The 17,821-nt window shown below is 38.3% G+C and overlaps 1 protein-coding gene across 1 annotated transcript in view; it reads left to right on the top strand.

Annotated features, from left to right (window-relative positions):
- The window catches only part of ESYT3 (extended synaptotagmin 3), a 49,569-nt gene extending 40,426 nt beyond the window's left edge, over window positions 1-9,143 (top strand). Inside the window, exons 20-23 of the mRNA XM_007087455.3 lie at window positions 183-314; window positions 7,342-7,447; window positions 8,473-8,522; window positions 8,867-9,143. Of these exons, the coding sequence (XP_007087517.2) occupies window positions 183-314; window positions 7,342-7,447; window positions 8,473-8,522; window positions 8,867-8,903 (325 nt within the window). The 3' untranslated portion in view covers window positions 8,904-9,143. The remainder of the gene's footprint in view (window positions 1-182; window positions 315-7,341; window positions 7,448-8,472; window positions 8,523-8,866) is intronic.
- Window positions 9,144-17,821: the final 8,678 nt, after the last annotated feature.

The following is a 17,821-nucleotide window of genomic DNA, read 5'->3' as shown; positions in this document are numbered from 1 at the left end:
TTTGAAATCGTGTGTCTGATGTTTTGTCCTTCAAATCTGCAGACTGTTGCTATTTGGTCATCTAGACGACAGGGCATTTTTGTCCTCAAAGCCATCTAGAGCTCCATGGCTAGTATAGCTTTCTCCAAATGAGTCTTTGCAGTATTTTAAAACTTTCTTTAATGTCTTTGAAACCAAATCAGAAACCTGACACCCTGCACCAGCAGTGGAGCTGATCCCTATGTCCGTGTGTACTTGCTACCAGAAAGGAGGTGGGCAAGTCGTAAGAAAACCTCAGTGAAAAGGAAGACCCTGGAACCTCTGTTCGATGAGACGTAAGTGGACCAAGCTGCCCTGCCTAGAGTGTTGTCTTATGTCTTCAAGTATTTGTTGAGGGCCTGTGGTGGGCCTGGCAAGCCAGCCACATGTGTGCCTTCACGAACTTTCTAGACATGACTGGGAGAAGAGGACTGCCAGGGCACTGAAGCAAAACAGCAACCATCTGTTCTTGCCCACAGGGGCTAAAGTGTTCCTGATTATGAACTGTGCCATATTTTTTTTCTTTAAATGAAGCCTCTTTAGAAGTAAAAGGATATAAATATGGTCAAAGAGGATTTCTTGGAATCTCTCTTAAAGTAGCAGTTAAAAATAAACATACCTTGAACCTAAGGACCTAAAATTTCTTCCAAAGCTCCAAGCTCTTTGGCCTGTCTTCCCTTCTGCAACAAAGCATAGCTGTCAAGTGAAATAGATATGTTACCCTGACTTGTCCACCCATGTCCTTGGATACAAGACTGGTAGACAGATTCTCATCACATTTCTTGCTTTTGATGGTCCTGGTGTGGCAAGTCTTATGTGAAATATTCTTGACTTCAAGTTGATCTCAAGGTACACAAGTCAAAATCTCCTCATTGCTTCCTTCTGCATCAGGATCCTAACAAAAGACATTTCTAACCAGCCTAGGAAGGTAATATACCTGATAATTCTGATTTCCTCTCATTTTGGTTAATAATTACTCATTTTAAAAGAGTTGAACTAAGTGCTCTTTGGGCCATGTCTGAGAACTAGTATGTTCCTTTAAGAGCTTCACTTGGGAGTTCAGTGGTACGAAGAAAGGATGTGGGGGAGAGAGAATCTAGTCATTATTTATTGAACATGTTATGCCAGGCACCATCTATATTCTAGAGCCACACAAGTCAGAGACTTTGTATTCAAAGACAGCTCTGACACAACTGTAAAAGGATTTCAAAATTGCCATGTAGGAACAGAGGACCGAGAGGTTTGACATCTGACTTTTGTGACAAACCTGATCTGTTAGTAATTCTCTCTGAAAATATGATCGAGCAAGATATGGCTGGATTATCTGGAGGGCAGACTTAGCAGCCTCCACCCTAACAATACACCTAGAAGTAAGGAGCCCAGAGGCCTCTTGTGAGTACATGACCTATACTAAGACACGTTATAATTAATATGTCAAAAGTTAAGGGGAGAATCTTGAAAGCAGCAAGACGAAAGTAACTTGTTATATATAAGGGAACCACCTTTAGACAGGGGATTTTTCAGCAGCAACTCTGCAGGCCAGAAGGGACTAACACGATACAAAGTGCTGAAAGAAAAACTAACCAAGAATACTCTACCTGGCAAAGTTGTCATTAAGAATTGGAGAGATGGGGGCACCTGGGTGGCTCAATTGGTCAAGTGTCTGACTTCAGCTCAGGTCATAAGCTCACGGTTCTTAAGTTGGAGCCCCAAGTCAGGCTCTGCACCTGAAGCCTGCTTCAGATTCTGTGTGTTTCTCTATCTCACAAGAGTAAATAAACAAAGAAATAATTGGAAAGATAGAAGTTATTACCACTGAACTGGCCTTAAAAGAAATGTTAAAGGGACCCTGTAAACTGAAAAGAAACGGCACTAATTAGTAACAAGGACACATAGAACAGTACAAATCTCACTGGTAAAGGTAAATATATAGTAAAGGTAGTGGATTAATCACTTATAAAGCTAGTATGAAGGTTAAAAGTACGAAAAACAACTATCACCACAGTAACTAGTTAAGAGATATAAAAAGATGTAAAATGTGGAGTGGGGGGAGTGGTCAAAATGTAGAGTTTTAGAGTGCTTTCAAACTTAAGATATTATCAACTTAAAGTAGACTGTTATATGTAAGCTTCAGGGTAACCACAAATGTTACCTATAGTACATATACACACATATGTACCTATAGTACATATACACAACATAAAAATAACCTAAGTATACCACTAAAGAAAGTCATAGAACAGCCAGAAAAGAATTAACAAAATGACATTAAGTACTATTAATACGAACTATCAATGGTTACTTTATGAGTTGACTAATCTCTCCAATCAAAAGACACAGAGTGGCTGAAAGGATAAAAAACAAGACCCACCTATATGCTGCCTATAAGAGACTCACTTCAGATGCAGGCTAAGTGTAAGACTCCCTTCACACACAAACTGATAGTGAAGGGATGGAAAAAGATATTCTACGCAAATGGAAACCAAAAGAAAACTGGGGTGGCTATACTTTTATCAGACAAAATGGACTTGAAAATAAAGACTGTAATAAGAGACAAAAGTGGGCATTACATAATGATAAAGAGGTCACTTCAACAAAAGGATCTAAAATGTGTAAATACTTACGTACCTAACCTAGGAGTAACAAAATATATAGAGCAAATATTAACAGACCTAAAGGACGAAACAGCAATATCGTAATAGTAGAGGACTTTAATACCCCACTTACCTCAATGGTAGATCATCCAGACAGAAAATCAATAAGGAAATATCAGCCTTAAATGACATGTTAGACCACATGGATTTAACAGACATATACAGAACATTTCATCCAAAAGCAGAATATACATTCTTTTCAAGTGCCCATGTGACTGTCTCCAAAATAGATAATATGTAGGTCACAAAATAAGTCTTAATAAATTTTAGAAAAGTGAAATTATATCAAACATCTTCTTTGACCACAGTAGTACAAGAAATCAAGTACAAGAAGTAAACTGGAAAATTCACAAGTATGTAAAGATTAAATACCATGCTACTGAACAATCAGTAGGTCAAAGAAGAAATCAAAAGAGAAATCAAAAATATCTTCAGACAAATGAAAATACAACTTAGCAAATTTGTGGAATGCAACAAAAGCAATTCTAAGAGGAAAGTTCACAGTGATAAATGCCTATATCAGTAAATAATAATCATCTCCAAAAAACAACCTAAGTTTACACCTCAAGGAACTGTGAAAAGAATGAAGAAAGCCCAAAGTTAGCAGAAGAAAGGAAAGATCAGAGCAGAAATAAGTGAAATGATAGAGACTAAGACAATAGAAAAGATCAATGAAACCAAGAGCTGGTTCTTTGAAAAGATAATTTGACAAACCGTTGGCTAGATTCATCAAAAAAAGGAAATACAAAATCAGAAATTAAAGATGAGACATTATAGCTGATACCACAGAAGTACAATGGATGAGACTAAAATTATATGCTAACAAATTTGACAACCTAAAAGAAAGGGGTAAATTTCTAGCAACATACAACCTAGACTGAATAATGAATGGAAAATCTGAACAGACTGATTATTAATACAGAGACTGAATTAGAAACAAAAAACCTCCCAAGACCAGATGGATTCACTAGTGAATTCTACCAAACACTCAAGAATACAAATCCTTCTCAAAGTCTTCCAAAAAAAAATAGAAGAGGAGGTAACTCTTCCAAACTCATATTATAAGGCCAGTATTTACCCTGACACCAAAGCTGAACAAGGACATCGTAAGAAAAAATTATAGACCAATATCCCTGATGAACACTGATGCAAAAATCTTCAACAAGATATTAGAAAGCTGAATTCAGGGAGCCTGGGTGGCTCAGTCGGTTGAGTGTCTGACTCTCAGGCTTAGGTCATGATCTCATGGTTCATGAGTTTGAGCCCCATGTTGGGCTCTGTGCTGACAGCTCAGAGCCTGGACCCTGCCTTGGATACTGTCACTGTCTGTCTGTCTCTCTCTCTCTCTCTCTCTCTCTCTCTGTCTCAAAAACAAACATAAAAAAACTCTGAATGCCCCTCTCTCTCTCCCCCTCTCCACTCACTCTCTCTCTCTCTCTCTCTCTAACATTAAAAAAAATTTTTTTAATAAAAGTAATATTCTCTTAAATGTTTAATAAGAAAGATAACATTCTCTCTTAAAAAAACAACGCTGAATTCAACAATATATTAAAAAGATGGCACACCATGATCAAGTGGGAATCTCAGAATTCAAGGATGATTCAACATCCATCTGCAAATCAATCAATGTGAATCATCACATTAACAAAAATCATACGTTCATCTCAACAGATGCAGATAAAACATGTGACAAAATTCAGGGTGCCTTGGTTGCTTAGCTGGTTAAGTGTTTAACTCTTGATTTCAGCTTTGGTCATGATCTCATGGTTTGTGAGATCGGGCTCTGCGCTAACAGCATGTAGCCTGCTTGGGATTCTCTCTGCCCCTCCCTCCCTCGCTCGCTCTCAAAATAAAAAACATTAAGGAAAAAAAAGTGACAAAACTCAACATCCACTAAAAATAAAAACTGTCAACAGAGTGGGTATAGAGGGAATGTAGCTCAACATAATAAAGGCCATAGATGAGAAACGCACAACTAACATCATACTCAGCAGTGAGAAGCTGACAGCTTTTTCTCTAAGGTCAGGAACAAGACGAGGATAGCCACTCTTGCCACTTTTTTAGTATTGGAAGTCCTAGTCCTAGTCAGAGCAATTAGGCAAGAAAAACAAAAGGTATCCAAATGGAAAAGGAAGAAGTAAAAGTGTCACTATTTACAGATGACATAACATTATAGAAAACCCTAAAGACTCCACTAAAAAACCATTAGAACCATTCAACAAATTCAGCACATTTCTGTACACTAATAATGAATTATCAGAGAAATTAACAGTCCCATTTACAGCTGCATCAAAAAGAATAAAACACCTAGGAATAAATGTAACCAAAGAGGTAAAAGATCAGTGCACTGAAAAATCTAAGACATTAATGAAAACCACTGAATACGACACAAAGATAGTTCCTGCTCAAGGAATGGAACAATTAATGTTAAAATGTCCATACCACCCAAAGCAATCTATAGATTTAATGCAATCCTTTCAAAATTCCAATGGCTTTTTTCACAGAAATAAAACAGATAATCCTAAAATTGGTATGGAGCCACAAGAAACCAAAGCAAGCTTAAGAAAGAACACAGCTGGAGGCATTATACTACTTTGATTTCAAACTCTATTACAACGCTATGGTAATAAAACAGTATGGTATTGGCGTAAAAAAGACACAAAGATTAATGGAACAAAACAGCTCAGAAACAAATCCACATCTAGATAGTTGACTAACTTATGACAATGTCAATTAAGACAACTTATACGATGAGGAAAGGACTGTTTCTGCAGTAAACGTGTTGGGAAAACTGGACAGCCACATGTAAATGAATGAAACTGGGCCACAATCTCACATCATACACAAAAGTAAACTAAATATGGATTAAAGACTTAATGTAATGTAAGACCTGAAACCATGAAACTCCTAGAAGAAAATATAGGCAATAAACTCCCTGACACTGGTCTTGGTTATCATTTTTTGCATTTGACACCAAAAGCAAAGGCAACAAAAACAAAATTAAGTGCAACTACATCAAACTGAAAAGTTTTTGCACAGCAAAGGAAATGGTCAACAAAACGAAGAGGCAACCTACTGAATGGGAGAAAATATTTACAAACCATTTATCTGATGAGGTGTTAATATTCAAAATATACAAAGAACTCCTACAATAGCAAAAAACCCAAAAAGTCTGATTTAAAAATAGGCAGAGAACCTCAACATTTTTCCAAAGAAGATACACAGATGACCAAAAGATACATAAAAAGGTGCTCCATATCATTAATCCTCAGAGAAATGGGAATCAAAACAATAATGAGATATCACCTTATACCTGTTAGAATGACTATTACCAAGAGTTGGCAAAGATGTGAAGAAAGGGGAACCCTTGTGCACTGTTGGTGGGAATGCAAACTGGTGCAGCCACTGTGGAAAACAATATGGAGGTTCCTCAAAAAATTAAAAATAGAACTACCCTACAACCCAGCAATTCTACTTCTAGGTCTTTAGCCAAAGAAAATGAAAATACTAATTCAAAAATATATATGTACCCTCACGTTCACTACAACACTATTTACAATAGCCAAGACATGGAAGCAACATAAGTGTCCAATGGTGGATGAATGGATAAAGAAGATGTGTATGTGTGTGTGTACATACACATACACACAATGAAATATTCTGCCGTAAAAAAAAAAATGAAATCTTGCCATTTGTGAAAACATGGATGGACCCTGAGGGTGTTATGCTAAGTGAAATAAGTCAGACAAAGATTCTTATTGAATGATCTCACTTACATGTGGAATCTAAAACAAAACAAAAAAACATCCATAAAAGATACCAAAAACCCCAAAACTGCCAAGCTCGTTGATATAGAGATTGGTGGTAGGTGCCAGGGGGTGGTAGGGTAAAGATGGGTGAAGGGGGTCAAAAGGAACAAATTTCCACTTATAAAATTAAGTCATGGGGATATTATGTACAGCATGGTGACCATATTTAATAATACTATATTACATTTTAGAAAGTAGCTAGGAGAATGGATCTTTAAAGTTCTCACCATGAGAAAACAGATTTTGTAACTGTGTAGTGATGGATGTTGACTTGTGATCATTTTGCAATATATACACATATAAAATCATGTTATACACATGAAACTAATGTTACTTTACCTCAAAAAAAATAAAATATCTACAAGTAAGGAGGCCAGTAACCTTTTGTGAGTACATGACAAAGCTTATACAAAAAGATTCCTCTGCCTTGCTCCACCACAGACAGAAGAAAGGCAGGCCACTATTTTTCATGAAACTCCAAGAGACCTAAGTATTTAGCATCCTAGTCCTTAGCTGGTCAGAAAAAACAGAGTTGAGGTGGGCCTATGAACAGGCACTGCTGAGAGAGAAGGGGCAGGTAAAGAGAGACAGGGCAAGCTCAGAGAAAGTCCGAAGCAAATCCCAAAGCACAGTAGTCCGAGGCACTTCCCAGAGAGGCAAACAGCCTCTTGATGCTTCCAGGGCTTTTGATTAGCACACGACAGCGATTATCTGTCATAATGATGCACTGAATATCTGTTACGAACCAACACTGTTCTGGATGCTCCCCTGAATAGTCTTCGGTTTTAAAAGTAGGAAAATAGATCAAACAAAAATGATTAAAATATGTAAATCTCACTTTGACTTTTTGCTTCTTTAAGATTTGAATTTTTTGTTCCCATGGAAGAAGTAAAGAAGAGGTCACTAGATGTCGCAGTGAAAAACAGTAGGCCACTTGGCTCACACAGAAGGAAGGAACTAGGAAAAGTAAGTACAAGAGGGACTCCTGACACTCTGTTCCCACAGCGCCCCCCCCCCCCCCCCGGCACTCTAACTGTTCATTGGTGGCACACCCTTGCAGAAATTCTGATTGGATCATCTGGTTATTATCAGACCTGGGTTCAAGGAGGGGAGAGCCTCATTAGGAGGTTATTTTTATTTTGTGTGTGTTTATGTGTGTGTAATGTTTCTGATAGTATTAGATGTGCCAATTAATATGATCAACACTTTTAACAAGCTGGAGAATCTATCTAAATTCATCATTGCACAAGTATCTGAACATGTATTAAGTATTGTTTTGATAAATACAGCATCCTGTGAAGGCTTGGGTCTCATTACGTCAAGATTTTTGCAGAGATGAGATTTTACTTAAAGTAAAAGTACGGTAAATATAATCTTCAGGAAGATGCCAAGGAGACACAAAAAAGAAGGATGTTTGTTAATACTTTGCAGTTGTATTTCAATAAACATCTTCTTATTATAATCATGTTTTGAAAAGCCCACTTCTATGATGGAGGTAATATCCTCACTTTTACAGTTGAGGCAACTATGGTGTCTTGCTTAAAATTATGATCAGTTCATGAGTAAAGGCAAGTTGTTCTCCCATTCAGTAACATTGATAAATTCTTTTTTCAAAGTTTTATTTATTTACTTAAGAGAGAGAGAATCCCAGGTAGGCTCCACACTGCCAGCATGGAGCCCAATGCAGGGCCTGAACTCACAAACTGCAAGATCATGACCTGACCCCAAATCTAGAGTCGGATGCTTAACTGACTGAGCCACCCAGGTGCCCCATGTAGATTCTGAGGTTTAACTCCAAAGAGCAGTTGACCTCTTCTCAGGACACTGAGGTCATTGTCATAACCTCTCCACAAGGACAGTACAATGTTGAGAGCCAAAGGAAAAAGAGCCCTTGCCCAAGGAAGCCCTTTTTATGATCAATTCCGTTTGTGCCAATAGGTTTCCACTCAATGCAATTTTTGGAAGGAAACTGATTACTTGTGTTTGTTTAGGTACTGATCGACTTATCAAAAGAGGATCTGATTATGGGCTTCTCACATTGGTAAGTGAGCCCTTTCATTTTATCACATTAATCTGGTACTCAAGACACTGTCTCAGTTGTGCATATTCTCTCCAAAGTTCTTCCCTTTTCAGGACATGTCAGCTTCTTTGCTTATCAAGGAGAGAGACAGATTAGACTTATACTTCAGGCTTTCCCCGCTTGCAGATCTCACTTGCCCAACAGACCTCTTTAAGTTCCTGCCTTAACCCTGCCTGGTCTCCTTACAGAGAGATGGGTTCTGCTGTCCCACAGGGGCCAAGGCAGGCTAGACAAGGCTGCCTTTCTGCCACTGCCACCACAGCACGCTCTCATACTAATGCAAGTCCAACCTGACTGTCTTACAGGTATGAGCTGACTCCAGATGGACAGCCCCGAAGTTGATGAGCACCATTACCAGCTTTATATTAAAATGTGTACATATGTATATTTTGTAATTTAAATCAGAACAGCCATTTGAAAATGTATACATACATTTTCGTGTGAAATTTAAGTGCATGACTGGATAATACTAGGAAGAGGTCAACATATGCAAAAGCAAGAACTACTCTCTCAGTTGGATTTAATTGTTCAAATCCAAAAAGAAATGAGGTATTCGTGCCTAATAAATTATTAGGAATCTCAGTGGTGATTTTTTGTGTGTGTGGGTAATTACATACAACTTGGGACTTGTCAAAAGGGTCCTGTCTCAGGCATAGGGGGAAAAGGAGGTCTGTTCCTGGAGCAGCTACCAATATTCCTGGGAAGTGACTGACTGAAGAGGCTTCTTTTATAGGAATAAAAAGGGACCCACACCAAAAGTGCCAAAAGCCAACACTACCTGTGTCCTTCTGACTGCCACCTCTGGTACTGTGCTGCCTGGAAATTTGTCCCTGTATCTACTTTAGAACTGAAATGTACTTTTCCGATGACCACAATGTTATAGTGGTATACCTAAATACCCTCAGTTCAATACTCCAGCGTGGGATGGCCCAGGACCAAACTCCAGCAGGAGGCATCACTTCCATAGGAAAAAGCAAACCAAATCCCAAACTTGCCTCTACATCTGCTCTCCGAGGGCAGAGCACTAGAGACTGCTGCCGAGTGTTGGTGCCAGAGGGGAAAAGGAGCCTCTGTATCTCTCTCACATGGTTTGGCAATTCTGTTCCACCTTTCTAAGACATGGCTGGTTCACTTAAATAACTTTGGAAGCAAAAAGTATGTAAACTGCACATTTAAACAAGTGCCCCTTTTGCATTTCAAACTTAATAAAACCAAATATTCTTGTCCTCTCTGATGTTATCCTCGAGTTCCTGTGGAGCCCACATTATCTTTTCTCTTACTCAGGCAACACCCCTGACATCGGTTTCCTGGTCTCCCTCCCCCACTGCCTGCACTACGCTTTTTCTGAAGAATGGTAACATCCTAAAGTTTTTGTCATGTTACTGTCTTATAAATTATCTGTGATTTCCTGTTTTCTACAAGAGTAAAACCCACTGCTTAATTTGCCCTTTAGACCTAACAATCTGGTCCCCAGTCTTTTGCTACTCTCTATTCATATGCATATGCTCTTTTCCAGAATAGTCTACATATCCTATCCTGCCTACTCAAATCCTATTTTCTTAAAAGCCTGTCTCAGAACCTACCTCCTCTGTTATGCCAGTCCACAGTGAAATGGCCTCTCCCCACCTCCTACATCATTTACTGTCAATACTATTTTTCATTTTAACAATTCCCTGCCTATAACATTTAATTTTAAAAAATGTTTATTAGAGGGGCACCTGGGTAGCTCAGTTAAGCGGATGACTTTGGCTTAGGTCATGATCTCACAGTTAGTGAGTTCAAGCCTTGCGTCAGGCTCTGTGCTGACAGCTCAGAGCCTGGAGCCTGCTTCAGATTCTGTGTCTCCCTCTCTTTCTGCCCCTCCCCCACTCATGCTCTCTTTGTCTCTCAAAAATGAATAAACATTTTAAAAAAAAGTTTATTAGAAACCTATGAAGGTCACATACTAAGCAATTACTTATATTGTGTTTGGTATTTAATGTTTGTTTATTGTCCACCCAATTGAACTAAGTTACTCTGGTTTTTCAACCCCCCTCATCCAAGACTATGCTAAACACATGGCAGATGAATAATAACATTTGTTTCTGCTAAGATTTCTATTTTGAATGACAAATTCTCATAACAAAATGGAGCAAATGATATCTGCCTGTGCTACCTCACAATGGCATTCAAATGTTCATTAAATACACAGGCCTTGAAAATGGTAAAGCACTAGAGAAGTATAAGGGAATGTATCATGTGTCATCCTGCATATTAGCAACCTTAACTTCTGGTCAAGATGGCAGACAAGTGCAGGGTGCCTGGGTAGCTCAGTCGGTTAAGCATCTGACTTCAGCTCCGGTCATGATCTCGTGGTTCATGAGTTGAAGCCCCACGTCTGGCTCTGTGCTGACAGCTCAGAGCCTGGAGCCTGCTTTGGATTCTGTGTCTCCCTTTCTCTCTGCCCTTCCCTGGCTCATGCCCTGTCTCTCTCTCCAAAATAAACATTATTAAAAAAAATCCTCTTAAAGATAGCAGACAAGTGAAAACCTATCCTTCCTCCTCCAAACACACAGAAAGCCCTACTTAAACCAGCAACATTTATTTTACACATGGCTGATTAAGACATAATGCAGGTAAAGTTCCTGATGATGGTCTAAGAGGATATCTAAAGCAGGGTACAGGAGTTGAAGGTGAGTTTAAGTATTGACAGGAACCAGAATTCTAGCATACACACTAGACAGAAGGCAACGTTACTGTGTAAGGGGCAAGAAGCCTGAAAAGTTTTGAAACAGAAAACACCTTGGCTGCTGATGAGGATAAGGAACTGGTTGTCAGCAATGGGTGGAAACAATCACCGAATCAGTCCTACAGGAGTATGGAATCTGTGGTTACACATAATTGACTTGTACAGGAACCCCCAAACCTTGAAAATGTAAAAACTGGTTTCGAACCTGCAATCACATGAAGCCCTGACCCAGGCAACCACAAACTGGCCCTGAGGTTGCCACTCACACCCCTGGGGAAGCTCTGGGATCACTACAGCAGGTAATTCCCACTAAAAGAAGCTTCCAGGCAAAAGTTACAAGATAAAATTGGAATTTTAAAAATATCAAACACAAGGGAACATCAACCTGAAAAATGGCTACTAGATGCACTTCAGGAAGCAAGAAAATGTAACATTCAGAAGTGGCATGTGGGAAACAATGGGGAGCAAAGAAATCCATAAATTGGTGGTTAACTAAGTCTTGACTGTTTAAAAAATATAAGCAAGCAAGCAAAAATTTTTGCAAAAATGGGTTCGGAAACACAGTGGTGCTAAAATGCTGGTATTAACCTTTAAGAGGAATATGATTTGGCTATTGTTGAAAGTGCTGCTATAAACATTGGGGTACAAGTGCCCCTATGCATCAGCACTCCTGTATCCCTTGGGTAAATTCTTGGCAGTGCTACTGCTGGGTCATAGGGTAGGTCTATTTTTAATTTTGGGGGAACCTCCACACACTGTTTTCCAGAGCTGCACCAGTTTGCATTCCCACCAACAGTGCAAGAGGGTTCCTGTTTCCCCACATCCTCTCCAGCATCTATAGTCTCCTGATTTGTTCATTTTGGCCACTCTGACTGGCGTGAGGTGATATCTGAGTGTGGTTTTGATTTGTATTTCCCTGATGAGGAGCGACGTTGAGCATCTTTTCATGTGCCTGTTGGCCATCCGGATGTCTTCTTTAGAGAAGTGTCTATTCGTGTTTTCTGCCCATTTCTTCACTGGATTATTTGTTTTTCGGGTGTGGAGTTTGGTGAGCTCTTTATAGATTTTGGATACTAGCCCTTCGTCCAATATGTCATTTGCAAATATCTTTTCCCATCCCATCGGTTGCCTTTTAGTTTGTTGATTGTTTCCTTTGCAGTGCAGAAGCTTTTTATCTTCATGAGGTCCCAATAGTTCATTTTTGCTTTTAATTCTTTTGGTTTTGGAGATGTGTCAGGTAAGAAATTGCTGTGGCTGAGGTCAGAGAGGTTTTTTTCCTGCTTTCTTGTCTAGGGTTTTGATGGTTTCCTGTCTCACATTCAGGTCCTTTATCCATTTTGAGTTTATTTTTGTAAATGGTGTAAGAAAGTGGTCTAGTTCCATTCTTCAGCATGTTGCCGTCCAGTTCTCCGAGCACTATTTGTTAAAGAGACTGTGTTTTTTCCATTGGATATTCCTTCCTGCTTTGTCAAAGATTGGTTGGCCATACATTTGTGGGTCCAATTCTGGATTCTCTATTCCATCGGTCTATGTGTCTGTTTTTGTGCCAATACCATGCTGTCTTGTTGATTACAGCTTTGTAGTAGAGGCTAAAGTCTAGGATTGTGATGCCTCCTGCTTTGGTCTTCTTCTTCAATATTACTTTGCCTATTCGGGGTCGTTTGTGGTTCCATACAAATTTTAGGATTGCTTGTTCTAACTTCGAGAAGAATGCTGGTGCAATTTTGATTGGGATTGCATTCAGTGTGTAGATTGCTTTGGGTAGTATCGACATTTTAACAATGCTTATTCTTCCAATCCATGAGCACAGAATATTTTTCCATTTCTTTGTATCTTCTTCAATTTCCTTCATAAACTTTCTATAGTTTTCAGCATACAAATCTTTGACATCTTTGGTTAGGTTTATTCCTAGGTATTTTATGATTCTTGGTGCAATTGTGAATGGGATCAGTTTCTTTATTTGCCTTTCTGTTGCTTCATTATTAGTGTATAAGAATGCAACTGATTTTTGTACATTAATTTTGTATCCTGCGACTTCGCTGAATTCATGTATCGCCTAAATGTCCATCAATTGATGAATGGATAAAGAAGTTGTGGTTTATATATACAATGGAATACTACTTGGCAATGAGAAAGAATGAAATATGGCCTTTTGTAGCAATGTGGATGGAACTGGAGAGTGTTATGCTAAGTGACATAAGTCATACAGAGAAAGACAGATACCGTATGTTTTCACTTTTATGTGGATCCTGAGAAACTTAACAGAAGACCATGGGGGAGGGGAAGGGGGAAAAAAAAAGTTAGGGAGGGAGCCAAACCATAAGAGACTCTTAAAAACTGAGAATAAACTGAGGGTTGATGGTGGGTGGGAGGGAGGGGAAGGTGGGTGATGGACACTGGAGGGCACCTGTTGGGATGAGCACTGGGTGTTGTATGGAAACCAATTTGACAATAAATTTTATATTAAAAAAAAGTCATCACAGCTAAAAAAAAAAAAAGGAATATGAGGCTGATTCAAAGGAAAGTTAAAAGTGTTCAAGTCGTTATTTAGGAAGCTAAAGATAGTTTTATATTTAAAAAAATTTATAAATTTGTGTCAGTTACTAGCTTATCACCTCTCAGCTCCAAATCAATCCGTCTTTGCCATGCTTTGATGACACAGAGACACCACTGACTTGCTTTTTTGCCTGGCTGGGAGGGGGGCTGTTGCTGTTAGGCTTTGCCAATAGAGGGCGCTGGAGAGACGCTGAAAGGCAGGAGCAAAAGGAAGGGGCTTTTCTTTTTGCTACTGAAGTGCTGTTTTCCATGGCAGCTTGCTGGTTGTGGTGTGGAGGCTGTTCTGGGTCACCTAAGCACCCCTCACACTTTACCCTTGGCACATATCCTTGGGGTCTGCCCCCATAACCAAGGCCTTCACAGTTTAGAACCAGCCAGCAAGTTGGTTTTGTCTTTTTCTTTTTCTTTTTTTTCCCTATAAGTGGGCTTCTTCCTATGGCCGCCAAACCTCTCCTCAAAGTTTTCAATCTCAGCCTAGTTGGAAGGCATTCTTCTAAATTTCTAAATTCCTTTCTTGTTCACTCTCCTTTATCCCTGGGGGGTAGTAGTATCTGCTTTCTGAAGTTGCTACTTTCTACCCCTTAGAGTCCTCTTTTATCCCCTTTTAGTAGTTAACTACCTTTTACTAACTAGCAATTCTTGTTTTAAATTTTTCCTGTTAGCTACTTACGCAATGTGGTTTGTTTCCTGATTGGACCCTGAATGACAAAGTATATATTAAAAATGTTAAGATAGGGGCGCCTAGGTGGCTCAGTCGGTTGAGCGTCCGACTTCGGCTCAGGTCATGATCTCACAGTCTGTGGGTTCAAGCCCCATATCGAGCTCTGTGCTGATGGCTCAGAGCCTGGAGCCTGCTTCCGATTCTGTGTCTCCCTCTCTCTCTGCCCCTTCCCTGCTCATGCTCTGTCTCTGTCTCAAAAATAAATAAAAACATTAAGAAAAAAAATTTTTTTTTAAATGTTAAGATAATAAGTAAAATAGAGTAACAGTAGACTATCAATAGAGCTGAACTATAAAACTTCCACATCAGTAGTCAAGAAAAAGTAAAAGAGAAAAAAAAATCAACCCCCCAAAAATAAGAAAAAAAAGCACAGAAAAATTACAAACTATAACAAACAAAAGAAGATGGTCAAAAGACCTCTAAATATATTTATAATCATAATAATCCCACCATGAAAGCCTACAATATAGAATGATGCTGGGAAAACTGGACAGCTACATGCAAAAGAATGAAACCGGACCACTGCCTTATACCATACACACACAAAAAAACCTCAAAATGGGTTAAAGACCAAAATGTGAGACCTGAAATCATAAAAGTCCTAGAAGAAAATACAGGAAGTAATCTTTTTGTCTTTGGATTTAACATTATTCTAGATATGTTTCCTCAGGCATGGGAAACAAATGCAAAATTAAATTACTGAGAATATGTCAAAATCAAAAGCTTTTTTTCATGACCCTGAGATCAAGATGCGAGCTGAGATCAAGAATCAGACACCTGACTGAGCCACCCAAGCACCCCAAAATAAAAAGTTCTTGCACAGCAAAGGAAACCACGGACAAAACAAAAAGGCAACCCACTGAATGGGAGAACATATTTGCAAATGATATATCTGATAAAGGGTTAATATCCAAAATATAAAAATTATCTATAAACTCAACCCAAACAATATCCAAATAAAAAATGGGCAGAGGATGCTCAACATCAGGGGTGCTTGGCTGGCTCAGTCATTAGAGCATGAGACCCTTGACTTAGGGGTCATGAGTTTAAGCCCCACATTGGGTAGCGATTATTTAAAAAATAAAGATGTTCAACATTATTAATCATAAGGAAAATCCAAATTAAAACCATAAGGAGACATTACCTTATAGCTATCAGAATGGCGATTATCAGAGAGAAAAGAAATAACAAGTGTTGGTAAGGATGTGGACAAAAGGGAACCCTTGTCCACTGTTAATGGGAATGTAAGTGGTACAACCACTGGGGTTTCTCAAAAAATTAAAGACAGAAATGCCATATGATCCAGTAAATCCACTACTGGGCATTTATGCAAAGAAGATGAAAATACTAATTTGTAAAGATATATGCACCCCTATGTTTATTGCATTATTTATAATTATTAAAAGGAAAACAACAGCAATCCAAATGTCTATCAATAGATAAATGGATACAGAATATGTAGTATATATACACAAAAGAGTATTACTCAGCCATAAAAACAGGTTAGATTGTGCCATTTGAGATGTGTTGTGTCTAAAGGATATTATGCTAAGTGAAATAAATCAGGCAGAGGAAGACAAATACCATATGATTTCACTTAGATGTGGAATCTAAAAAAACAAAGGAACAGATAAAAAAAAAAAAAACAGCAACAGACCCATAAATAGAGAATAAACTGGTAGTTGCCAGAGTGCAGGAGTGTGGGGGGATGGGCAAAATGGGTGCAAGGGAATAGGAGGTTAAGGTTTCTAGTTAGGGAATGTATAAGTCACAGGGATAAAAGGTACAGAATAGGAAATATAATCAATGGTATTGGAAAAACATTGTATAGTGACAGAAGGCAGCTACCCTTGTGGTGAGCGTAACATATATAGTTGTATCCCCATATTGTACCCCTGAAATTAATCTCACACTGTGTGTCAACTATACTTCCATAAAAAACAAAAACAAACAAAAAAAAAAAACACAAACAACAACAACAACAACAACAAAACCCTCCAGGTATATTAGAATCACTGTGAAAGACAAATATACAGCTATAAGATAACATAGGAGAATAACTTACAACTGTGACCAGGGAAAGATTCCATAAGACACAGCACTGAACTACAAAGGTGAAGACCATACATCTCCCTACTAAAATAGGGTTCTTCAGTTCATCACACAAAACTACACTTGACCCTTGAAGAACATGGGTTTGAATGGCATCTGCAATCTACTAATATGCAGATTACTTTTTTTATAAATACAGCACAGTACTATAAATGTATATTCTCTTCCTTATGGTTTTCTTAATAACATTTTCTTTTGTCTAACTTAATTTCTTATAAGAATACCGTATACTATATATATAACATTAAATATGTGTTAATTGCTTACATTATTAGTAAACCTTCCTTCTGGTCAATAGTAGGCTATTAGTAGTTAAATTCTTGAGGAATCAAAAGTTAGACACGGATTTTTGACTGCATGAGGGGCAGGGTAACACCCCCAGTCCCCCATGCTGTTCAAGGGTCAATTGCATAGGAAAATGGAAAGAGAATACAGAATGGTAGAAGCCATTTTACTACACATTTAACTATCAAGTGGCTCATATCCAAAATATGTAACTCTTACAAATCAATATGAAAACACAGGTAGTCCAACAGAAAAAATGAACAAAGTACATATATAAGCACTTGTAAAAGAAATACAAATGGTCAATAAACAAAGGAAAAAATACCTATCTTAATTAGTAATCACAGAAATAAACATTACAACCACAATAATAACTCTATACAATGGCAAAAAATTAAAAATCTGACTTACCAACAACTGGTCAAGATGTGGAAATTTGAGAACTCTCATACACTGATGGTTGGAGTATACTCTGGTACAACCGCTGTGGAAAATACTTTGGCATTTTGTCATTTTCTTCTAGAGTTGAAGGTAAGCATTCCCTGTCAAAGTTGCTACAATGTACAACCCTCAAGGCTCCACTGACATCATTACCTACAGGAATGATATCACCTCTAATTGTACAGAACACAGCCTTTGTGGCTGTGTACAGAAGTGTTTTCCCCTAGGGCCCAGCCATTTTACTTCTTAGATATTGTACACAAGTGTACAAGGATGCCTATACAAGAATGTTCATAGCACCAATTTACAATAGACAAGAACAATAAACAACCCAAATATCAATTTCCAGTAGAACAAAAAATGGACTGTATAATTTTCATAGAGGAATATCAAATAGCAATGAAAATAAATAAACTG

The sequence above is a fragment of the Panthera tigris genome, chromosome C2 (genome assembly GCF_018350195.1).
Source record: "Panthera tigris isolate Pti1 chromosome C2, P.tigris_Pti1_mat1.1, whole genome shotgun sequence".
NCBI lineage: Eukaryota > Metazoa > Chordata > Mammalia > Carnivora > Felidae > Panthera > Panthera tigris.
This window is presented reverse-complemented; position numbering and strand designations above follow the sequence as displayed.